Source organism: Podarcis liolepis (genome assembly GCF_965112155.1).
Source record: "Podarcis liolepis genome assembly, chromosome: 11".
NCBI classification, from domain to species: Eukaryota; Metazoa; Chordata; class Lepidosauria; order Squamata; family Lacertidae; genus Podarcis; species Podarcis liolepis.
In genome coordinates, this window is record NC_139565.1 from 19,131,040 (window position 1) to 19,156,480 (window position 25,441).

Sequence of the window (25,441 nt, forward strand, 5' to 3'; positions counted from 1 at the left end):
TTTTTTACAAAAGGGGTCTAGACAGCAACAAGGCATTAACGTTTTGTTAGTCATCACCTTCTTTGCACAGAGATGATTATTTGCCTTTTAAGGTTGAATGAGCTTTCTAGTGTAAATCCAAAATATATGGCGGATCTAAGCAAATAGCTTCTGGGCTGAGATAAAAAAAACCCAGCATGTGAATGGCTCTGCCATAGCTGAAAAATATAAAGTTTTCAGAGAATCCACTTTCTCCCTGTGTTGTTTTCCTGGAGGACAAAATGGTAACGTGGAGAAGAATTGTAATATTTTCAGTATTGACTTAGCTATCAATTTGAAGCTTTGGCTCTATGAGTTAGGTTCAGACTTAATATATAAAATTGATCTGTTCAGACAAAAGAAACTCAAGCATTTAGGGTTGGAAAATTAATGCATTTGGGTTATCTATCCTCCTCCTTTATTTGGATTTCATTTCTTAGCCTATACTAAGGATGAGGGGCTACAATATATCCAGGAGCATTGCTAGGTACTTAAAAGATTTGGGGCACAGGCAATGAGAGAGAGAGAGAGAGAGAGAGAGAGAGAGAGAGAGAGAGAGGAAAATCTCAAACTTAAATGTGACAGATAATATTATTAGGATGCTAGGTAGTTTTAATTCTGAGATCACTTGACCCCTAACCAAAATATTTATCTTAGGCATAGCTCCCCAGCTTACTACATTCTTGGTTTCAATTCTCCTTTCCCAAGTCTTCTTCCCAAAATATACTGAACACAAAGTATCAGCGCACACAGACAAAACTCAACAACCTTAGGCACCTTTTCATCTGGGTACAGTGATACCTCTGGATATGAACGGGATCTGTTCCGGAGCCCAGTTCTCATCCTGAAGTAAACGCAACCTGCTCTGTGGGTCATGATTCGCCGCTTCTGCACATGCGTGTAACGTCATTTTGACAGTCTGCGCATGCGCGAGCGGCAAAACACGCTCCGTTACTTCCGGGTCGCTGCAGAGCACAACCCGAAAGTGCTCAACCTGAAGCAACATCAACCCGAGGTATGACTGTATATAGATTCTTCCAGGTGTTTCCTCTTATTTAAGCAATAAAGGTATAAAGGGGATAGGGAGACCAAGCTGCCATGCCTGCCACAATATCTCCACCATCCCTGTTCTATGATTCTATGATTTATTCATATTAGAACTAAGCTGAAACTGTGGTGTGATTTCAACAGCATTCCAGTCTGGCAATTTTTGAGGCGTCCTTCAAAGAGAAAAAAAGGCAAAATGCTATTAAGGAAGCATTTTCAGAGATGCTAGTGCATAATGAGATCTGACTGGGTACATAGTGCTGTGCTGCTAATCATGGTCGCTACATGAGCCCTGATTAATTCCAATCATTCCTGAAAGGGAAAGAAGCCTGAAACTGTTTGGTGGCGGTGAAATGGCAGAGAAAATTCAGCAGATACACCAGTAAATAAACCACAGAGCCCAACTTCAAAACAACAACAAGATAAGAGAATCATCGAATTGTGGAGCTGGAAGGGCCATGAAGATCATCTGGTTCAACTCCCTGCAATGCAATAATCTTTTGCCCAACATAGGGCTCAAACCCATGACCTTGAGGGAGTGTCTCCACCCCCATTGTTCAGCCTAGATACTGAGGTCCACTTCCGAGGGACTTCTGGCAGTTCCCTCACTGCAAGAAGTGAGGTTACAGGGAACCAGGCTGAGGGCCTTCTCGGTGGTGGTGCCAACCCTGTGGAATCCCCTCCCATCAGATGTCAAGGAAATAAACAACTATCTGACTTTCAGAAGACAACTGAAGGCAGTCCTGTTTAGGGAAGGTTTTTAAGTTTGATGTTTTATAGCGTTTTTAATATTCTGTTGGGAGCTGCCCAGAGTGGCTGGGGAAACCTCGCCAGATGGGTGGGGTATAAATAACATTCGGCTCCCAACCGAATGTTAAAAACACAATACAGCATTAAACATTAAAAACTTCCCTAAACAGGGCTGCCTTCAGATGTCTTCTAAAAGTAAGATAGTTGCTTATTTTCTTGACATCTGATGGGAGGGCATTCCACAGGGCGGGAGCCACTACCAAGAAGGCCCTCTGCTTGGTTCCCTGTAACCTCACTTCTCAAAGTGAGAGAACCGCCAGAAGGCCCTCGGAGCTGGACGATGGGGGTGGAGACGCTCCTTCAGGCTTGGATTAAAATCCACCCATGTTCTTTTTTTCTCCAATGCCTGGTGTGCTGTATGGGTGCATGACAGGACCCAAGAGCTCAGCAGTGTTTGGGAAAGTGTAGCTTTTCCAAGGGCTACTGCCATGTAGCATGGTCTATTGTGAACTTGTATCTTCTACGACTGCTGATATACAGTGCACCAAGTGTCTGGGAGGAGAAAGAGAGACACTTCTCTTTCCTTTCCCCGCAGCCTATTGCTGCTACCAGAGTGGGACCTCCAGACATGCCAGCCTGGCAAGAGAAAGGAAGGAAGGAAAGGAATTTGAAGATCTAGTCTGGGCAGTGAAGATGGTTTGGGGACTTTTGGTGGGGGTAGGGGAGCAGGCTAGGCTGAATGTGAATTGACTCGGAAACTAAACGAGTTATTTCCAGAAAATTTGGGAAGTGACTTGCGTTGCTTCTAAGTCAATCCAATGAACATGACAGGTGTCTCAAATCAGAGCTAACCTGCACCCCTTAGCCACAACCCAGTGTGTTCTTGCCTATCCTTAAATACCTTTTAGAAAAGACTATGCACAGGATTTCAATCATAAATGTATGTCTCTACAGTGGTACCTCAGGTTAAGTACTTAATTCGTTCCGGAGGTCTGTTCTTAACCTGAAACTGTTCTTAACCTGAAGCACCACTTTAGCTAATGGGGCCTCCTGCTGCTGCCGCGCTGCCGGAGCCCGATTTCTGTTCTTATCCTGAAGCAAAGTTCTTAACCTGAAGCACTATTTCTGGGTTAGCAGTGTGTAACCTGAAGTGTATGTAACCTGAAGCGTATGTAACCCGAGGTACCACTGTACTGAGTATAATTTTTAATATAATTTTGAGCCCTTTTTACATAATTTCTTTTTCTTCTTCTGAATCGGTTTAACTCTTTCATTTACTCAGGAATCCTGACTAGCATATGGAAAGTTGTAGAAGGGGGGGGAGGGGCTGTTTCCACTTTGCAGCGGCACCTTGCCTATTTCCTTGCCTTAGGAGATGCAAAAGCAATGCTTTCCTCACCATTGCTGGAAGTAAAGTATTGGGAGTGAGGGCTCAAGGCAGAAGTGAGAAGAGAGAAAGATACTGTTTTCGCTTTGTTCTCACATGTGACTCAGTAAGGAGGTGTGGCAATTTAGCCATTAATGGTTGCGGCAGAGAAATTCTACACCTACGCTACAAAGCAATGGCAATTTTCTCCTTTGTGAAACACAATACATAAATAAAATACTTGCCAACGCCTGGGTCTTCAAATGTTCCTAACCCCCCCCCACCCCCGAGGCCCCAGGTTTCTACAATTGGCATTTTAGTTTCAAATATATTAATGAAATTACCATTTGATGTAAGCACAATGAAATTTTCAGAGGGCAATGCCCTCTCACCAGTATACTTTTGCTCCGTGCTGAAGGCAGAAACAAAAGAGCCTTAATCCGATTTACAAAGTGAAAAACAACACGGAATGCACTTTTTTTTTGTCAGTAGGGGAGAAAAGGTCTCCAGCTGGTTCTCATCTGTGTGCCATGGCTCTTCATTTAGTTTACACTATTAAACGCAAAAACTTTGCTTTCATCTTAACTGTTACAGTATGCCTGAGAGTAGATTCTATCTTGTAGCATCCTTGATAGAGTTTCAGAATTTGGCAAAACATCATGCCTCAAACTGGTCATGACCATATGGGTAGTAAATGTATCCAACATTTTTTCATTGGCGCCTACATCATTATGTCTTGTCACTAATGGTTTCTCGGTTTTTTTCAGTAAATTGTTGCATATACTGTGGTTTGGAGCTGCTGAGGTTAAACCCTGCGTTTATCTGTGTGCCGCCAAATCCTTTTATGGAACTTTTGTTGTTATTGCTGCTGCTGCTAATAACCTAACATCTTAAGAGAGAAGAAATTCAGAGGAAAAGCAACAGGGGAGAAAGAAACTCATTGTTACCAGACAGCTATCACACAAATACCAAAGTTTAGACGAAGAAGACAGTCTGTCACAGTCTTTACTTGAACAAAAATCCCCCTATATAAATGACGATTGCAGAACAGAAATACATACCTGTTCTGTCTTCATTTTGTGAGTCACACTTCCTACGTAATTCTGGGATAGTCTTGAGGGAAGTTACTGAATACTGAAAACAAAAAAATCACATTTGCTCAGTAATTTTCTTACGAAATCTAACCACAAGTGGATGCCTCATTTTAATGATGTTGTGTATTACCCAGTGCTCTGCTGGAGGCTTAGAACAAAGGTGGTACACTCCCCCCCCCCCCATTTCAGCGCAACATAAAAGTGCCACTTAAGGACACTTGCACTCTGCTGCCAGAGGAAGATAGTGAACAAAGGATTTTTTAGAACAATCTGACCCACAAAGCCCAGCAGATCAGTCATCTAGTTTCCCTATCATGGAAGCAAAGCCTCCCTAGCTGTGGTATGTCATAGAAACATAGAATCATAGAATTTAAATAATAATAATAATAATAATAATAATAATAATAATAATAATAATTTTATACCCCGCCCTCCCCGGCCAGAGCCGGGCTCTGGGCGGCTAACACCAATAAAATTACAATAAAACACAACAGGGGAAAACAAACAAACAAACCCAGTTTATTAAAATACGGGTTAAAATACAATTTAAAACGCAGCCTCATTTTAATAGCAGCCCATAGATCAAAGCCATAAGGGGAGGGAAACATAAGGGTCAGACTGAGTCCAAACCAAAGGCCAGGTGGAACAGCTCTGTCTTGCAGGCCCTGCGGAAAGATGTCAAGTCCTGCAGAGCCCTAGTCTTTTGTGGCAGAGCGTTCCACCAAGTCGGGGCCAGTACTGAAAAGGCCCTGGCCCTAGTTGAGACCAATCTAACCTCCTTGAGGTTCGGGACCTCCAAAGTGTTGTCATCTGTGGACCTTAAGGTCCTCTGTGGAATGAATTAAGTACTTAACCCGAGGTACCACTGTGTGTGTGTGTATAGTTTGCCTAACATATGTTTAGACTCAAATTTCTATCTATATGTAATTCTCTGAAATCTTAGGATCCTACAGAAATTATTCCTTATACAGTAAATGTATACAGGGGAGAAACCAGTTTCTCAAAGAGTATTATCACAGCAAACATACATTTGCTGCAAGGGGGCACACCTGATGTTAATCAGCAAGCTATTCATTGGATTCCCTCTTAAAGCAATGTCAAATGTCTGAGTAAGCAGCAATAATTTCTTCATAAACTTGTGGAATGCCTTCATTCACCCATATGATCCAACACTGTAAAAAGAATTTTCCCACAAACAAAATTCTGTAGGTAATTTAATATTGATCCCCGTGGTCCCTTTCAAAACTGAATGCTACACATCACAAAAATGTTAATTCATGCCAACACTGTTCTCGGTGCCAAAGGTACTCATTATACCTTTGACAATAAATACCTTTCTGCACATTAGTAACAGCAGTCTGCAAAGCCAAAAGACATAGGTAGGAAAGAAAAAAACATTATAATATTTTTGAGATTATATGGTGATATAATGTTCTTAAATTTAGGGATATATTTAGACATGGCAGAGAAAACTGAATTACTTGGAAAACTCCAGTAGCTTCCCACATAATAGCCGAACTGTTCTATGAGTGGCTTTGCTGTTGGAACTGATAATTTGCCAATTATATGTCAAAATCAAATGATTCAGTCAGTCTCAGGTGACCAGTTACAGAAATAACTCACTTGGCCAATTCAAAAGAAGCTGAATTAGCCTGTCACTCCACAGATTTTACCTAGCACACCCATCTTTCATTAGCTTTCTTTCCTTTTTTTGTTCTTGGGTTCTGTTGACCTGACTCTGACTGAGCCTACTGCTAAGTCTATGGGACTTTTAGCTCTAAGAATCTGAGAACACAGTCCATTTACTAGATGTTTTATATCCGTAGTGAAGCAGCGGCATAGCCACTGATCAGGAATGATGGGAGATGTAGTTTAGCAGCAACTGAAGGGGCACAAGTTCCCCATTCCTGGTGTTTAGGACTGCAAGCCTGGGCAACTTTCTTAGGGTCTTCAGTCCCTAAGCTGGGGTGAATCATGGGCTATGCCATACCAAGAGAGGAAATGGCCAGATTAAAAAAACAACCACAACAGTGGGGCAAGTCCACTTTTTGATGATAAAATCCTAGTTCTCTTTCCTAAGAAGGTTGGGAAATAGTCTTTGGCCCGACACCCAGCCTGTAGAACACTTCAGAAAAATCCTTATTCTATGGATCACCCAACATCCAAAAGTTAAATGGGTGGCTTACTGTAAAAAGCTAACCATAAAACGTTACACAACAGAAGCTAGCAACCGAGGATGAGTTCAAAACACCAATGTTTACAACAGTACCAGAAATTTCACAAACCTTAAAACTAAAGAAATAAAAATGTCGTCACGTGTTCGTACACATATTGAGCAATGTATTTTTGTATTTCAGCAGTGAAAAGGTACCAGGAGAAAGAGAAGCATCAAGTCTCCAAGCAAAATGCTAACTTCTTGAAGCCAGGTGGTATAGGTTGAACTGTTACACAATTGGCAAATCAATTACAAGCAGGCTTTTTATACCCCATTGACATGTGTTTTGTTAGTCCAGTGTTTTTCTCTATATATTATTTCCCCTCTCTCTTGGAATGGCAAACCATTCCATTTTTAACAGCATTAAAATATATTCACTTCCCTACGAAAAATCTATTAAACATGCTATAAATTTGATTGTGCTTTTAATGGTGTGTGTTTGATTGCACTAGCAGATTTCCTCCTGCTCAGCTCCTGTCCCAAAACAAAATATGAACGTTTGAAATTTCTGCCTTTTCTATCAATACGATGAACAGGATTTTCAGCTGAGAAAAACTGTTAAAGCGCCAAGAGAGAACATTACTCACTTCTTTCCCAGGCTACTAACAGGGAACACTTCTTTCCCTGGCTCCTGTCTTTGTTCCATGGAGAGTGGCTACGGATCAGTCTTGCCATTGAGTTTTAAATATTACATTTTCTGTACCTGCTTCATCTTATTATTGAGACACACTCTAGCCAACATGGGACCTTCCCAGATGTTGATAGACAACAGCTCCCATCAGCTCCAACCAAGCTAAGCCAATTGTCAGGGATGATGACAGCTTTTAATGAGGGAAGCTTTGAATGTTTAATATACTGTTGTATTTTAATATTCTGTTGGAAGCGGCCCAGAGTGGCTGGGGAAACCCAGCCAGAGGGGCGGGGTATAAATAATAAATTATTATTATTATTATTATTATTATTATTATTATTATTATTATTATTATTATTATTATTATCCAATGGCGACTAATTCTGATGAATACATTCTGCCTTTGCAGTGGGTGATGGTATGCTTCTGGAAACGGCAGGAAGGGAAAGTGCTATTGTGTTCAGGTCCCGCTTTTGGTTTCTCTGCAGGCATCTGGTTTGCCTCTGTGAGACAGGATAATGGACTAGGTGGGGTACTGGCTTAAACCAGCAGGCTCCTCTTACCTTCTTATAAAAACACCTATAAGGCACCACATTGGCTATGTCTGCACTACAATTTTATTTAACTGAACATTTGGGTGAAGCTTGGTATCTCATCATCAAAGGAAGAAACAGCAGGTCTAGTATAGACAATGTCTAGGCACAACAGACATTGAATAAAGTTTTACACAAGGTAGACCTATTCAGTTGAATGGAGTTAACTTAAGGTAAAGGTAAAGGAACCCCTGACCATTAGGTCCAGTCATGGCCGACTCTGGGGTTGGGGCGCTCATCTCACTATACTGGCCAAGGGAGCCGGCGTACAGCTTCTGGGTCATGTGGCCAGCATGACTAAGCCGCTTCTGGCGAACCAGAGCAGCGCATGGAAACGCTGTTTACCTTCCCGCCGGAGCAGTACCTATTTATCTACTTGCACTTTGATGTGCTTTCAAACTGCTAGGTTGGCAGGAGCAGGGACCGAGCAACGGGAACTCACCCTGTTGCGAGGATTCGAACCACCAACCTTCTGATCAACAAGTCCTAACGCTGTTTAACCCACAGCGCCACCCGCGTCCCCGGACCTAACTTAGTCATGCTCATTAATTTCAGTTGGTTTACTCTGAGCTAAACTTTTTAGGTTATTATTTCGGTTGTTCAGCTACTATTTATTACTATTTCCAATAGTGCACTAGATGTTGAAACAAACATTTGACAGACTCTAACCAAAGGTAAGTGCTTTAAAATTAATGAATTTCAATGCTGCCCAGAACCCACGGAAATCAAGCTTGTATCCTTACAATTCAACAGTATGCAACTTTAAGAAGATAGGTTAGCCGCAGTAAGGTAGCACATGCATAGGCGCCGACTCCATGGGGCCTGAGGGGGCCCGAGCCCCCTCAAAAATTCGTTTGGGGGGGCTCCGCCCCCCCAATAATCTCGGGCGCCCCTCCAGCAGAGCGCCACCACCGCCCCTCCCCCAGCCCAAAATGCACAGGGTCGGGCTGCATGCCTCCTGCCCTCCCTCCCGAGCAAAAGCTCCACCCAATTTCCTTTGGAGCTGATTAATAGGCGCAGCACGCTCTCCCCTATTCGCTCACGAGGAGGCGGCGCCACTTTATCTGCATATTCATGAGCTTATTTATTATTCATGAGCTTTCGCGGGCTCCCCCAATATTTTTTATAAGTCAGCGCCCCTGAGCACATGACAAATTAGCAAAAACCAGACAAGAATGTTTTTTTGGAAGTCATTGGAATGTTTTTGGAGGGGGTCGTGATTGAATGTTGCTGTCGGTTTCAGCTCTGCTGTTATTTCCCTGCAAAACTGTGAATTTGCAACTTTTGAACAAAACATGAATAAACATGACAGAACATATCTATACCCCAGAATGAAGTCCACTCAATGGGACCAGAATGCAAATGGTATAGATTTTATTTACAGAACTCAATGATGACACATTAGAGAGAGTGCGATGTTTTATCAAAAGTAACAGACACTGTTCTTTAATCTAGCAGACTGGTAGCAGCCTGAAGTTTATTATTGAGACGTGTATTTTCATTACAAGCTAATCTTGCCTGTGATAGTGGAAGCTGAAAATTAAGAATAATACTGTTCTTATGTATTAAGCATATTAAAAAAAACAAACCAGAAAGCATTTCACAGCATTCATTATTAACCCATTTCTGAAACTGACACTAAAGGTAATTATTGAGGCACAATGGGAAAGTCAGGAAGAGGTTACACCTTCTTTCTTTTATGCTGCTATAAAACTGAGCCTAGAAATATGCTCTGGGACACGTCCCTATACCCCACAGTGATAAAAAGCACAGTTACCTCAAATAAATTATTCTTTTGAGATTAGATCACAGTCTAATGAATTTGCAATCTTAGCCTGCCTTCATTAATAATCTACATAGAGATAGTCAAAGTTTAAAATACAATTTAGGAGAAAATGGCTTCTGAATAAAGCAGCTAAAACTTTAAAAAATGAACAATATCCCTATAAAGGCCAGAATAAAACATAAATTCAGCAATCATATGTCTAATTCCCTCGCTAATTAGGCATTTAACACATATTTGGTTTGGAGCTTTTATTGGTATTCATAAAATAGAATAACCTATAGTCAAGATCTCATTAGGGACATTGGAATAAGCTGCATCATTAGTTTCGGTAAGAACTGCAAAGTATGCACCATAGAATGATAGCATTTTAATAATGGCATCACAATTGATTACTGTATTCAGATCCTCCAGGCATATTGCTGGCTTAAATAGATCCTTAACGTCCCTTAGAGATTGGTATAATACAGTCTCAGAACTGTTAACCTTTGTAGATTCTAGGAAGTAGTGTGAAATAGGGGGTATAAAATAGGAAAATGTAACAGCAGCAGAAATATATGGAAGTGTTGTTTATTCAGAGTGAAGTTCAATTTTATCCCCTAGGCTTTCCATATTTGGAAATTATAGTAATAGCAATATAAACACTACAAGGCTTAGGCTGCAATCCTAACCTGCTTTGCCTGGGAGTCAGCCCCGTTGTGAGTAGACATTGCTAGGCTCACACTATAAGTTATGAAACTGATCCATCCGAGGGCCTCCAAGTGTCTCAAATTTCCAGAGACATCTCCCATTTATAGAAGCTGTCCCACTTTCTGACTTGATCCCGCAAGGTCCTTCCTTAGGATGTCCCTATTTTCATCAGAGAAATGTTGGAGGGTATGGAGTTATCTGACCCCCAAGCCATCTGAAGGCAGCCCTCTATAAGGAAGTTTTTAAAAAATGTTTTTAAATGTTTTATATATGTTGGAAGCCACCCAGAGTGGCAACCCAGTCAGATGGGTAGGGTATAAATAGTAAAGTTCTTCTTCTTCTTCTTCTTCTTCTTCTTCTTCTTCTTCTTCTTCTTCTTCTTCTTCTTCTTCTGGAATAGGACATCCCTATTTTCATCAGAGAAATGTTGCATACTTTAAGCAGATTCACAACCAGGGCATCATATGTCATCCATACCCTGTGCGTAATGCAAAGTTATTCTTGGAATGGGTGGCAACCCTGCTTTTGGAGTGTCTTTGGATTCTTGCGCATTTGAATCCATGTACTGCTGATGACTTTTCAAGACTAGCCTGGGCCCAAGTGGATATATTGCAACTGGATTTACCCAGGTATTACAGAAGAGCACATTCAGGCCTTAAATGTGAGGTAGGTATTTAAGTCTTCAACGTGTGTGTGTTTCTATCAACCCATCAGTACCACAACTGAATCTCCTGTTAACCCTAAAAACAGAATATTGGCATGTCGTGTAGCATGGCTTTGGTGATATAAGTTGTCCACAATCTGTCATGAAGACTTACACAACACTGCATGCTTCTGGAACCTCATATCGCCAGTCAGTGCAGCTCCTTCAGTAGATACCATGGTATCAAGAGGATACATCCCCTAGTCAACAATCTTCATTCCACACTAACTGCGCCAAGGGTTCTAAGTCCCACACAGAACACATTGGAGCAATCCTGTCTGGAGGTAACCATTGCCAGGACCACAATGATCAAGCTATCTTGGTACAGGAATGGTTGTAGCTGTCTCAATGGCTTCATATAGATGCAAACTAGCATTAAGGACAAAATAGTGCCCTAAGACACTCCATAATATTAAAAAAATCCTGTCACACCTTACTTTTCATTTTTTCAGGCTTTCCACTCATTTGGTGAAACTGATGGAACATTTAAGCCGAAAACCAAAACAACAGAAAAACTGCCTTTCAAAAAAGAAAAGCCTGATAACTTACAGATATATCATCACTAAAATCTATTTCATCCAAATCAAGGTATTCAGGTGCTTCCATCATTCTGCTATGCACATCTTCATTGGCTTCGTTGGATAATAAAAGTCCTATTTAAAAGAGAAAAAAGAAAGACAAAAATTAACACTGTACACTTACTAAGGGGTTGTATTCAACATAGCACTAAGTCCTGTTAGTGAAATAATGACTGCTAGTGTAATGGGACTTTCCTGTTCTCCCCTTCTGCTGAGCAGCCCCTAAATGTGTTTAGGGGTTGCCCTAATTCTGTGGAACAGAATTGCAGAGGACGCAGGTGCACACAGATGGAGGAGAGGGAGAAGTCCCATTGTACTAGAGGTAATATCACCCTAGATTTCTATTCCTTCCTTCATCAAGGGAGATTTCAGAGTCTGTAGAAACAAATTATAATACAATAAAAGCAAAAAAACCACAATTCAATTGAAACGGGGGTGGGAAGAGAGATCTCACAACATCTGTCTGTCCCAGGACAGGCCTAATAAAATAATGTGTGAGGGATATCTTCAGCTTCTACCAGAAGATGGAAAGTATGGACACCAACCAAACTTCAAGCGAAAGGGTGTTCCTAAACTGCCAACAAAGCCGTCTGGTGAGTCTTGGCTCCTCTGAGCTCATTAAAAGATGGTAAATAGGTGCTAAATAGGTAGCCAGGGCAGTTCTTTAAAGACTGTTGTGATTTTGTTTCATGCAGAAAGGCCCCTCAAAACTTTGGCTGCTGCACTTTGCACTAGTTGCAGTCTTTTTGGGGGAGTGCAACCACATACAAAACATGTCACCTTCATATTTTCTGGTCCCAGGAACCACAAAGTCACAGCAACTCCAACTTCTCAGTTTGGTTTATTGAAGCTCATCCAGCCCATTACCATCCCCAGATACTGATCAAGCATCTGCACAGCTTCATCTGATGCAGATAACACTGAGAAACATAACTAGATGCCATCTGCCTATTGAGGAATGTCTGGATTTGCCTCAGTTCTATTCAGGATCAGTTAGGTTTTTGAGGATTCTTGATGCACACTCTTGGCTTACAGATAATGCATAAAAAAACCTCTTTCTAAGCTTCAAGTGTAAGCATTCAACTCAGGGAATTTCCTGAAGCTTGGTCATACAAACTCAAGAGACTGCACAGCAATATTTTTCTCAAGGCCTAGAAATGTCCTAATCTGTCCCCTGCAGCTCAGCTTCGTAGCTCCACAATTAACCAGAGTGTTAAATATTTAGGGGCTTTTGAACAGAGATCTGTCTGGATTATGCTCCAGGGTTTGGACAAAAAATAGGCTGCTTGGCCAGATGATTTGCAAAGGTTTGCATCTGTAACAATTTTACCAAAAGTAATGGTTTGACAGAAAAGAACTTTTTGTGTATGTCTCCACAACATGGCCAAGTCAGTTTGAATGCTGAACATGCACGTAAATGGTCTTGTTTTACATTTGAAGTCAGAGAAAAACATCTGGAGAAAATGCTACATGGAAGTGTTATAAACATAACAAATACACATCGTGCACCAGTCGCAAACTTTGGCAACGTAAGTGTGAGACTTAACCTCCCCCCCCCAAAGTACACAGGCACAAGACTTTTTCTTAAAAATGGCATTCAAGCTAAGGGAGCTGGGCATGTTTAGCCTGGAGAAGAGGAGGTTAAGGGATGATATGATAGCTATGTTCAAATATATAAAAGGATGTCATATAGAGGAGGGAGAAATGTTGTTTTCTGCTGCTCCAGAGAAGCGGACACGGAGCAACGGATCCAAACTACAAGAAAGAAGATTCCACCTAAACATTAGGAAGAACTCCCTGACAGTAAGAGCTGTTCGACTGTGGAATTTGCTGCCAAGGAGTGTGGTGGAGTCTCCTTCTTTGGAGGTCTTTAAGCAGAGGCTTGACAATCATATGTCAGGAGTGCTCTGATGGTGTTTCCTGCTTGGCAGGGGGTTGGACTCGATGGCCCTTGTGGTCTATTCCAACTCTATGATTCTATGATTCTAAGCCTCATGGTTCTTGCTTACAAGAGCCTTGCATATGGCTTGGTGATTTATTTTCCAAAGTGTCCTCCATGCTTCATTAAGGAAGACATGTAGCGGACACTATTCTTTGGAAGTCTTCAGTGAAGCGGTCCTTGCACAATTCTGCTTTTCAGAAGTTCCAATGGTGGCAGCACATTAGGCACCCTCAAAGCTGATTTCTTCCGTGAAGAAGCATATCACTCAGGTGTGCCCAGTTGATTGCTCATCTTCTCTGTTTTAAATGGCCATTCCAGGGCTCTTTTCCAGCTTAGAAGGGGGACGGGACTAAAATCACAACTCTTATAAACCTCACTTCTGCACTTCACTCTAAGCACGGATTTTAATCAAGAGTGAAAGTGGTGTTTCGGGACTACATGACCTTTCCTTCCATTTCCAATTTCCTTGGTTTTTCAGTGTTGTGGCAACCCTATTTGAACTCAATAGGTACGTTTTGAAATACTTGCTCGTAAGCTTTGACTCAGGCTGTACCAATAAAAGTATAATTGGGTCAGTAAGGTTAGCTAGGAAACCAACTTTTAAGAGCCTACCTAAAACTGAATTGGCCAAAAAGTCTAATGAAGACATGAAAGGTGATGGCACAGAATAAGAACCACTGTTGCTGTTCAGACACAATAGTAAATTATTATTTACTATTAAGTGTATGAGTCTTCGGCTTGTGGGCTCCCCCCTTTCCTCTGCTCCTCTCACATGGCTGTGAGATTACTGTGAAAGCTTTGGTTCTATTTTGAACTAACCATGGCTACTCATTATATCCAAACCCAAACTGAGTTTGACCTTGACTATCATTAAACCATGGTTTATGATTTTGGATTGTTTCCCTAAACCAGAGTGTCCAGGCTTGGCTGTAACAAGTAAGGTTAAGGTAAAGGGACCCCTGACCATTAGGTCCAGTTGTGGCAGACTCTGGGGTTGCGGCGCTCATCTCGCTTTATTGGCCAAGGGAGCCGGCGTACAGCTTCCGGGTCATGTGGCCAGCTTGACTAAGCCGCTTCTGGCGAACCAGAGCTGCACATGGAAACGCCGTTTGCCTTCCCTATTTATCTACTTGCACTTTGACGTGCTTTTGAACTGCTAGGTTGGCAGGAGCAGGGACCAAGCAATGGGAGCTCACCCCGTTGCGGGGATTCAAACCGCCGGCCTTCTGATCGGCAAGTCCTAGGCTCTGTGGTTTAACTCACAGCGCCACCCACATCCCTTGTAACAAGTAAGCCTGGTTATTTGAAAATGGAAGTGAAAACTTTCTTCTTCCTCATGCACCAGATGAGAAGGGAAGAGAAGCATCCAGGCCTTGAGGCTTGTGCAAGCAACACTAAAATGTTGTTAAGCTGCCATGGGGATTTGGGCATACGCGCACAAACTTCTCATCACATACTACAGGTTTGCTGATTCACAACATACACAGAATTAAGAGCATAAGAAAAGCCTGTTGGATCAGGCCAATGGGCCATGTATTCCAGCATCTCATTCTCACAGTGGCCGACCAGATCTCTGTGGGAAAACTGCCCGCAGGAATTCAAGCCAGCTGCTCCACAACATACACAGGATTTCCACCCACCAACCGGGTGAACTGACTCTCATTTTCAAAGGACTAAATTTACATCAACAATGTGAATGAAATTTACTATTAATCTAAAAGACATGGCTAAGAAGAAAGCTTGTTGGGACAAGTATAATCAGCCTTAAGGGTGTTTTTTTGTCCTGCAATTGTGTATCCTTTGCAGTTACAAGGCAACAGGAAGTATGTTCAAGGAACTAAACAATCACATCTAACAATGGTAAAGGAACCGCTACGAGTCTCTGTAACCTTTGTGTGTGTGCTTAATCACGATGCAAGGGAAATGAGTGGAGATTTGGCCAATTTAAATGTTGTGAACAGCTAGGTCTGAGGGTCAGGATATGCTGACGAGGTGTTGACAGTAAAATGGGTTATGGTTAAACTACAGTGGTACCTCGCTTCAGGCTACATACACTTCAGGTTACAGACTCCGCTAACCCAGAAATAGTACCTCAGGTTAAGAACTTTGCTTCAGGTAGAGAACAGAAATCGCTCAGTGGCAGCGGGAGGCCCCATTAGCTAAAGTGGTGCTTCAGGTTAAGAACAGTTTCAGGTTAAGAATGGACCTCCGGAACGAATTAAGTACTTAACCCGGGGTACCACTGTATTCATAACAGCTGAAGCTCAAATGTAGAGTGCATGCTTTTCCCCCTCAAGGTCTGAGATTTGATCCCTAGCATCTGCTGGCAGGGCTGGGGCAATACTGCCATTTGGCCCAGGCAATACTGAGCTAGATGGGCCAATAGCATGACTTGTTATAAGGCTGCTTCCTAGGTTCCTGTGGCACAGGAGGTCTGTCACCAGTGGGGGACATGAATCCTTTCACTTAACACCATTTCCCACATCTAGAATCATCCTCCCTGCCCTAGTGGGGACAAAAACAATGACTTGTATGGCACATCTATTCACCACTTTGCTTGAACGATCCACACAGCAACTTCCATGGGGACAATTTAGACTGGGGAATTTATTTATTTTTAAATACTCTGCTCATACCAAATCAAATTAGCAGCACCCTGTAGCTGTTTTGAAAGAGTGAAAAAAGATGAAAGGATACAGTGGTACCTCGGGTTACATACGCTTCAGGTTACATACGCTTCAGGTTACAGACTCTGCTAACCCAGAAATAGTGCTTCAGGTTAAGAACTTTGCTTCAGGATGAGAACAGAAATCGTGCTCCAGCGGCGCGGCAGCAGCAGGAGGCCCCATTAGCTAAAGTGGTGCTTCAGGTTAAGAACAGACCTCCGGAACGAATTAAGTACTTCACCCGAGGTACCACTGTATCTGTTTTGTAATTCCCACATCATATGTGGGAATAATCAATATGTTTGGCCCTCAACCAAGGTTCCATCGTGACAGCAGAATCTTCCTCGACTGGCAAGTAACTCATTTGATCCAGCAATTGCAGGAGGAAGGCTTTTTTTTTTGTCCTAGATAGAAGGGAAGGAGCATTGCTGGCTCTGAGCTTGCCCAAAGATTAAGAACATTCTTTTGAGTTGAAATCTTCAGGTTTTCACCCAGGAGGGGTGGGGGGTTTCAATGAGAGGGAAAGGGATTTTAGTAGCAGAAGCAATATTCAAAGCAAGGCTCCACGGCCTGCTTTTCCCTGTGCATTTAAAAATTAAACTTCAGAGAAGAAAAAAGATCATATATTTGAAGAGCATTTGTTCAAGTTACTGTTTCATACCCTATGCTACAAATAGAGAAATAGATGCTTTAGAAGGCAATTCACACTTGGCTTGGGAAAGCTGTCCTTTCATCAGGCTTCCTAAACCCACGGTCTTACATCCCAAGATCAAAGAATGAAGCAACGGAATCAGTGGATGTGTCAGAGTTGGAGCAGGAATTGCTCTCAGTACCAAGCCCTGCTTTCCCAGAAACCCCTACTCACTAGGAGCCCCTTGCTCTACCATCCAGTCTGAGCTGAAGTCCTGTTAAAGTCTAGTGTTGTCTGTTTATGAAGCAACATGCAGGCCTCTTTGTCTGAGTTCCACACAGAGCTCTCCAAGGTACTGCCTCAAACTTGAACTCTGCATAGCTTTTCTGTGTTGGAAACTGAGCTTTGCCTGTAATTGTTTTGCTGGGAATGGAACTTGCCTTGCCTGGCTTACTCTGCCAGAACCAGAACTCTTGCCCATCCCTCCTACACACACTTAGCCTGTTTGTATTGCAACCTCCTGAGACAGAATACTGGTATCCCTGTTATCATCTGAACCCACAGAGGGGAATTTGTTTGTGGAAACTCTGGTTCCTTGTGAATGACACAGCTATTGTTAGAAATCAAGCAGAATATTTCTGTTGGGGGGGGGGTAGGGGGTAATTTACTGAACAAAGGTCAATCACAAATATATGCTATAGTGCCCGAGTTATGAAAAGAATGCTATAATCAATAGCTTACAGAACTTCTCTGGGAAGGAAATTGCAGCCCTTTATTACTTTATTAATTATTTATGTACTCATATTATTTTATCTAAATTTGCGATAAAAAATGTATTTCCACTTTAAAAAAAAGAGCAAAAAATATATCAATGTAATATAAAATACTTTATTGCTTGTGCAACACATTACAGCATGAAATATATAGCCGCTTAAATAGGCGTTTAAGGCTTTGGGGGAAAATCACATTACTTACATTCTAAAATAGAATGAAACAGATGCGGCTATCATAATCCATTCTATACATAATCCATGCCTTGCACATTATAAAGCGCATTTTAGGATACGTTTTGATTGTAAATCATGGGCACAACGACTGCACACCTTTGCAGAGATTGGGCAATGGCACCAGGGGCTCCATGCCACTTGTCAATCATGGCTGAGCAGGAGAAGGCAGCTCCAGGGTGCTGACACCAAACAGCAACTGAGGAATGCCAGAGAGAAGAAGACGTCCTAGGTGATGCCCAGCCATGTTAATTGCCTCCACAACCAGCACATACATCAACTGATGCTGTGTGCCAAACTAGGGGCAGGGTATCTCTGCATCTGAAGTGTTCCTGAGTAGAACGTTATGGTGAGATCTGACCTAGTCATAGTCATGTATGCCTTGGAAACCAGTGCTATTTTTTATTTTTTTTAAGGGGTGCTCCAGAACTCACTATGAACACTTCTCTCATTCTCTTAGAATTGCAATGGCACCAACCTGAGAGATACCGGAACACCTGCTGGAATTGACACCATGCCTAATCCATTGGATTGAGGGTTGGGGAATGAGCTCATAATAAAATATATGTATATCATTATACAATAAAGATAGACATTGTCTTTGTTTCCAATTCCCACATTCTTTTTTCAGAGTCCTTTTGCAAAAGAATTCTGGCTGCTAGGCATACGGAGACACAGGAGCGATAGCTGACACAGTTACCTGTTTCTTCTCGCTCTTGCAACAGAAGCACCTTATCCTCACTATTAGTTTGTAGTTAAGCAACATAAGCACATAAGGGCTGATAACTGAGTATCCTGAAGACAGGACTGTCAGGACTGGTGGACCAAAGTAATAAGATCTAAATTTCTTCAGGCAGTAAACCAGGCTGAAGTAAGATACCCAGAGAGAAATAATAAGCAATATTAATAACAGAATGAGTTTACATGCCCTGACGACCTCAAGTTCAATAGCATCGCCCCCAATCCATATGCCTCCACACGTTGCCATCTTGTGTTTCCAAAGGAGGTATACTATTCGGAATCCAGCGAGGAGCATAATTAGCAGTGGAAGAAGATCAATAGCCACTAGGAAGATTTTCCCATACAAAATCTCCATCAGGTCATTTCTGTATTCCGTCTTACATTCAGCATATATCACATTGCTAAGTTGCTGGTTAGTTTCATTTTCTGTATACAGCTTTTCAGTCCTCCTAGTATACAGTAAAAGTGGACAGGATGCTGCAGCGCCAGCAACCCAGAGAGTAGAAATCAGCACCATGTGACACGTCAGATGCTTTCTGCATGCAGTCTCAACTGGTGGATGCACCACTCGACACAATTTAAAACAGTAGAGCAAAGCAATATATAACGTGAACCATATGGCTTCAGAAGTAGTAAAATTTGTTAGGAACATGAGAACTTTGCAGCCGGCTGAATCCAACGCCACAGCAGAGGCATAAACAATCTTCAATACATTCACCGCCAAGTTGTGTATAAGATTTACCCATGCAAGACTGAAAATAAGTGTGAATGAGGTTCGCAACTGGTCATCGATGCATCTCCTTGTGCAGAAAATCAACAATATATTTCCAGGAACACTGACAGCAATCACAATAGCACAGGCGACAATCTCCAATGTGCCGACACACAGGTCCGTGTCCCTTAGCCAATTAAGTTTCTCCATAACTAATCTGATCCGCAAAGATTTTGGACTTTCAGAAGCCTCATAAAAATGTTTCCCAAGTTCAAAGGCTTTTCCCCTCCTGGTGAATGTTCATATTATGTATCATGCCAGAGAAAGGCATATACAGTAATCAGTCTCTTCACAGTGCGCAAAACTGAAAAACAAAGCCAAGCCAATGTTGTTTAAGCACATGCACTCAAGTGACCTTTATTTGTCTCATGTGGTGCCATCGTTACGAACAATCACATAAGCAGCATTTAATGAAAGGGTACAGAAATATGGCAACAACCTGGAAGCCTACTGGCTTAAAAACATATCTCAAGATGCAGATCTTTCTAGCGAATAATATAACAAATCTCCCAGACATAAGGTAAAAGAAATCTAGAAAGCCCTATGAAAACAAATTGAAAGTTTATAGATATTTCTTTAAAAAGCTGCTTTTTACTATCTTTATTCTGAAATACAGTCCATATATATATATACATGTACAAAAGCTATATTTTAGTCTGTGCCAACTGAAAATCTTGTCAGGGGAAATAAAGCTTACTTATTAAATAACCATTGAATACATACATTAAAGGGGGTGGGGGAAACTGACAAAAGCTTAACTATTGCAGAAGCCAAACTTGTTGTAATTCTTTCCATTTCCTTGGAAACATAATTTTACCCAGGAGTTGTTTTTTTCATCTGGAACTCACCACAACTCAGTTCCAGCACCTCTCAGGTGGGCGCCATTGCCATTATAAGAGAGTGAGGGAGGCATTCATAGTAAGTTCAGGCACCTCTTTTTCTAGAAAAACAGCACTGATTTTACCGTAGACAAAAGAGACAATGGGTGCAAGGTGGGGAAGAACAGATCAGCCTATTTGGAGTCTCAGTCAGATTTACACAAGTTAATTCTTAAGTTCATTCTGTCTCATTTCAGCATCTGTGATTTTGTAAAACACACACGATTATTATTTTTTTGCATTTTTGGAATATATTTCTTCAGGAAATATGCTTTTTTATGTACAGTGGTTCCTCGGGTTACAGACGCTTCAGGTTACAGACTCCACTAATCCAGAAATAGTACCTCGGATTAAGAACTTTGCTTCAAGATGAGAACAGAAATCTTGCGGTGGCACGGCGGCAGTGGGAGGCCCCATTAGCTAAAGTGGTACCTCAGGTTAAGAACGGACCTCCAGAATGAATTAAGTTCTTAACCCGAGGTACCACTGTATTTTATTCTAAAATCTGCATTTTGTAGGCTTTTAAACTCAAAGCACATCGTTTAGTGAGATATATTTCAATATCCTTTTTCACATTTTTATCTCTAGGTGACTTTACTACAAAGAAAACCTCTGTCAACGCTGAGTGGAATATTTAAGAATCAACAGTGGAGCTTGTATAATGGCAGCGATGCTCCTTGACTTTCTAAACTGTGGGTGGTATTCAACTAACTTTTACTCAAAGTAGACCCATGGCTAACTTAGGTTCATGAATTTCAATGGGTCTCCTCAGACTAATTGTTAGGTCTGCACAACCCAAAACTCTGAAAGCATCAGAACATCTAAAAAATACAGCACCAATATTTTATGAAGATCAAAATGCTACCTTCAGGATGTGGTAAGTGCTAACAACAGCACTGATTGTATTTTGTGTGCCTATGAAATTATATATACATATGAACTGGATTAGAAGAGTGAAACAAGCGGTATTGCTTTTTACTGTCTTGTGTAATGAGGTACAATGATGATATAGAGCCTGCATTTTAATGTGGTAAATGCTAAGTATCTCAGGATTTCATTATGGCTGCCAGGGATTAATTTGAAGTTTCTGCAGTGAACAAAACAATTTACCTATCCACACAAATCGGGAGGTTTTTAATGTTTGATATTTTATTTGTGTTGGAAGCTGCCCAGAGTGTCTGGGGCAATCCGGTCAGATGGGTGGAATACAAATAATAAAAGTATTATTATTATTATTATTATTATTATTAATATGTCTCAGCCCAACAACCTCTACCGCTGTTCAGCCAACAGCAGCAGTGGTGCTTGTCAATGGCATTTGTGAAGCTTATCTAATAAAATGAGTGGAAACTGCACAGTATCACCGCTTAGAATGTTGTATACATTCAAGGAGATATGAAGTGCTCATAAATAACTCTGGGACGGGAGCCTTACTACAGTCCAGGAGCATCATGACAGACACTTTTTAATTTGAGTTCTTTTTCCCCATACAATTGTACATCAGAAGTATGAGAAGAACAAAAGCTCTGAGATAAACAAGCTTCAGAGACCGAGAAAAGGCCTTCCGTTAGGACAAAATATATAACAGAAAGAGATTTTCTCTTACAGAACTTGAGTTCCTTTGTTACCCTATCGTCACAATAACTGGTGAGGAGGGGGGAAGCAATTGTGTCTCCTGAGAGGTTAACCATCACAGAAGTGCAGCTTGTATTGTTCAGATCATCTGTTCCCAGTGTATAGCAGTTCAGGAAGGATGATTTTCAGTGTATTTCAGAAGGCACAAATCTAATGTTAATTCTTTGGCTCTAGTAAATGCCTGGGAGAGAAATCCTTCAAGTATTTATCAGCTGTGAGCGGCTTTTTGATAAGGTTTTGCAGTGAATTATTTTTCTTTGGTAAGTGTCAGTCTTATCCAACGTATGCCATATTGAAAGCTCCCCTTGAAGCTTTGAACAAAGATTAAAGATGAATATGTGTTTTCCGACGAGGGCTGTGGCTTCATTTTTCAAAACGGCAACCAACACAATGATATAGCTTTTCACCGTCTCCACAGCTCATAGAAAGCAAACCTTTCTGGCTCAGTCTAGTGTTCTCGAAATGCGTGCGTGTTAAACTTAAAATGCTACTGCCTTTTTTAAGAAGAAAAGAAAAAAAGAACATGGTTATAAACATTATGACAATGAGAAAGAGCTGCATTAAATTTTCTAGTTCCGAAGTGTCTTGCAGGAGCAGAAACATTATTCTGCCCATGCAAGGCAGTCCTGCCAAATTCTTCCAGTTTCCCCTCTGCCATGCCCCATTACACACCATTTCAAAATGTCTGTCGGATGCCAGGTGCAGTTTTTCAGAGAGCAGGAGATAATAGGAGAGACTGGGGCGGAGGAACTAGTAGATCTCTATCGTACAAGTAGTAGTGCTGCTCATATATTTCTAGATCCAACCCTCAAAGTGTAAGGCAATATCAAATATTTCATTCAAAATAAACATACTGCACAATTTCTGTTCTCATCCTGAAGCAAAGTTCTTAACCCGAGGTACTAATTCTGGGTTAGCGGAGTCTGTAACCTGAAGCGTATGTAACCTGAAGCATCTGTAACCCGAGGTACCACTGTATATACAACTTGAGCCCACAATGGAGGGACTGAAAGCATTAACATCCCAAAAGGTATTGCCTCTTCTATAGCCACAGCCTTGCTTTGAAGCAGAAATCAAGCATGGCTCTCCTTCTCATGCTTTTGCTTGCAGCCTGCTTCCAGCCCAGTTCTCACACACATAACCTCTGGCTATTGTCCTCACTTCTAAGCCAGCACACTCATTTGGCCTCTGGCACAGAGCAGATGCCTGTTGTCTTTGTCCATGGAAGCAATGACAAACCTAGACAGCATCTTAAAAAGCAGAGACATCACCTTGCCAACAAAGGTCCGTATAGTTAAAGCTATGGTTTTCCCAGTAGTGATATATGGAAGTGAGAGCTAGACCATAAAGAAGGCTGGTCGCCGAAGAATTGATGCTTTTGAATTATGGTGCTGGAGGAGACTCTTGAGAGTCCCATGGACTGCAAGAAGATCAAACCTATCCATTCTGAAGGAAATCAGCCCTGAGTGCTCACTGGAAGGACAGATCCTGAAGCTGAGGCTCCAATACTTTGGCCACCTCATGAGAAGAGAAGACTCCCTGGAAAAGACCCTGATGTTGGGAAAGACTGAGGGCACAAGGAGAAGGGGACGACAGAGGACGAGATGGTTGGACAGTGTTCTCAAAGCTACCAACATGAGTTTGACCAAACTGCGGGAGGCAGTGGAAGACAGGAGTGCCTGGCGTGCTCTGGTCCATGGGGTCACGAAGAGTCGGACACGACTAAACAACAACAGAGCAGATTCTTTTCTTATGCTAAAAACCTATACTTAGGGGTCATTATGGCCCTTGCCTGGCTACTTTAACAATGAACCCCCCCCCCAAATCACTTTGTAATACTCAAGTTTGGTTGGCTCTAACCTGTCGACACCTCAATGACCGAGATAAAGAGGCATATTTTTCAGGAATGCATTCTTTTCCAGAGGACTTGAGCCATTTGCATAAGACATGTTAATTTTTGCATAATTACAAGGTCCAAGAGTTTACAACCCCGTTATGTAAGAGACTAGGCAATTTTCCAGTTTGGGGCTGAACGTAGCTTTGCTGTTATTTAAAATCCATTTCCGAGCATAAAATTTTGAATCTCTCCAGCTCCCATTCAACAAGCTTTTAACTTCAGGTGTAAAGCAATACCACGGCTCAGGTTTGGGATCTGCCCTGATTCTTTTTTGCCAGGCGCTTGAACATGTTTCAAGATATTCTTCAAAAAGCCCTTCTCCCAACAAGCCACGGTTATATATTTACTTTTGTTTATAGTCATATTTATGGAAAACAGCACGAGTGTTTCAATGAGCAGACCCAAGAGCGAAAACGGAGATGTCTGTTTGCCCATTTGCAGAGATGATTTGCTATTAAATGTGTTTTGCTACAGTTTCGCATATTCAAACAAAGTGACAACCTGACATACTGCGACACTATTTTGACAGTAATATGCTAGATAAGGATATGTAATGCAGTCTCTGGAGCATTGATTATTCTGTCTTCTAGAACTCCCTTTGCACAATCCCTCTCCCCCCCCCCACACCCCGTCAAAATGATGTAAAATAGTGTTGTTTCTATTAGATGTCATCTGCATTGTCTGGCTTTTCTCTCATTGACTAAGCATCTCTGTAGCACCAACTTATTTTATTCATTTCCCCCCTTCTTGTTAACCATGTATGCCAAGAAAAACATATGGTACAGGATGAGTTATCTGCTCAGTCAACTCATATAAAATTTAAAGGGAAGGGTTAGATGGATTTTCACTGTCCATGCATGAATCTGAAGCAGCACTTTTGTCTAAGAAAAACAAAAAGCTAGCAGCGGGGCCGCTAAAATAGTGTGATTGATTTCAGTGGAGGAGTGAATTCTGGGACTGGGATTACCTTATCCCTTATCATGTTTATTCAGAAGTTTCCTTAAGTTCAAAAGTTCATAGCTGCATGCATATAATGATCTGGTACTTCTGAAGCAAGCCAGAATGAAAGTCGTGGTTTCAGTCAGCACACAACAGCTATCATAAAACACACTGCACAAGTGATAACAGATCACCTTCCAGATTGCTTTTAAAAAACACACCACACAGAACACTTACAAAGTGACTGATAAGGATAGAGATAGTCTATTCCTTCCAGGAATGCTTGGAGTTGGATCACCATTATATGCTGTAACACCTCAGCAAGAAACAGTAAGATGAGGTCTGGCCTGCAAGTTTGATGGCTCCTCAGCATACAAGGATATTTTTCAGGAGTGGTTTCACCACTGCCTCCTTCTATATTGTAGGGCCTGTTCCCTCTCCCTGGAAAGCACTTAAAAATTACTGTACTCTGATGCAGTAGATCAGTCCTTTTTCTTTCTTTGCAGATTTAAACACTAATCGTATGGGTTCAAGCACACACAAAAACAGAACTTTCACTGGTATGGATGTAAGTGGTGTTATCTGCAAAGTGCCTTGCAAACCACAATGACTACAGTGGTACCTTGGTTCTCAAACGCCTTGGTACTCAAACAACTTGGAACCCAAACACTGCAAACCGGAAGTAAGTGTTCTGGTTTGTGAACTTTTTTCAAAGCCAAACGTGCTCTGTTTTGAGTATTATGCTACTGGGTTGAGCGCCACACTTCCGTTTTGAGTGTTACGCTGTCTGTTTTTGCTATTTATTTTGTGTTTTTATTTTTGCGGCTTTTTTGTTTTGTCTTTGTGATTGTGTGGAACCCAGTTCAGC

The 25,441-nt window shown here is 41.6% G+C and overlaps 2 protein-coding genes across 7 annotated transcripts in view; both read right to left on the reverse strand.

Moving 5' to 3' along the window:
• Positions 1-25,441, reverse strand: part of SNCAIP (synuclein alpha interacting protein) — a 125,552-nt gene that overhangs the window by 40,366 nt on the left and 59,745 nt on the right. For 5 of the 6 annotated variants that reach the window (XM_083464457.1, XM_083464456.1, XM_083464453.1 and 2 more), the window contains exons 3-4: positions 11,440-11,543; positions 4,243-4,315 (exon numbers count right to left, since the gene is read on the reverse strand). In XM_083464457.1, coding sequence (XP_083320583.1) covers positions 4,243-4,315; positions 11,440-11,499 — 133 coding nt within the window. In that variant the 5' untranslated portion in view covers positions 11,500-11,543. Of the gene's footprint in view, positions 1-509; positions 526-4,242; positions 4,316-11,439; positions 11,544-25,441 lie in introns of those variants that run through there. The other variant, XM_083464458.1, reaches the window with a different exon arrangement.
• On the reverse strand, positions 18,360-19,702 carry LOC310688553 (uncharacterized protein). The gene has a single exon (XM_083465083.1). The coding sequence runs from the start codon at positions 19,372-19,374 to the stop codon at positions 18,370-18,372; it is 1,005 nt and encodes a 334-aa protein (XP_083321209.1). The 5' UTR covers positions 19,375-19,702; the 3' UTR covers positions 18,360-18,369.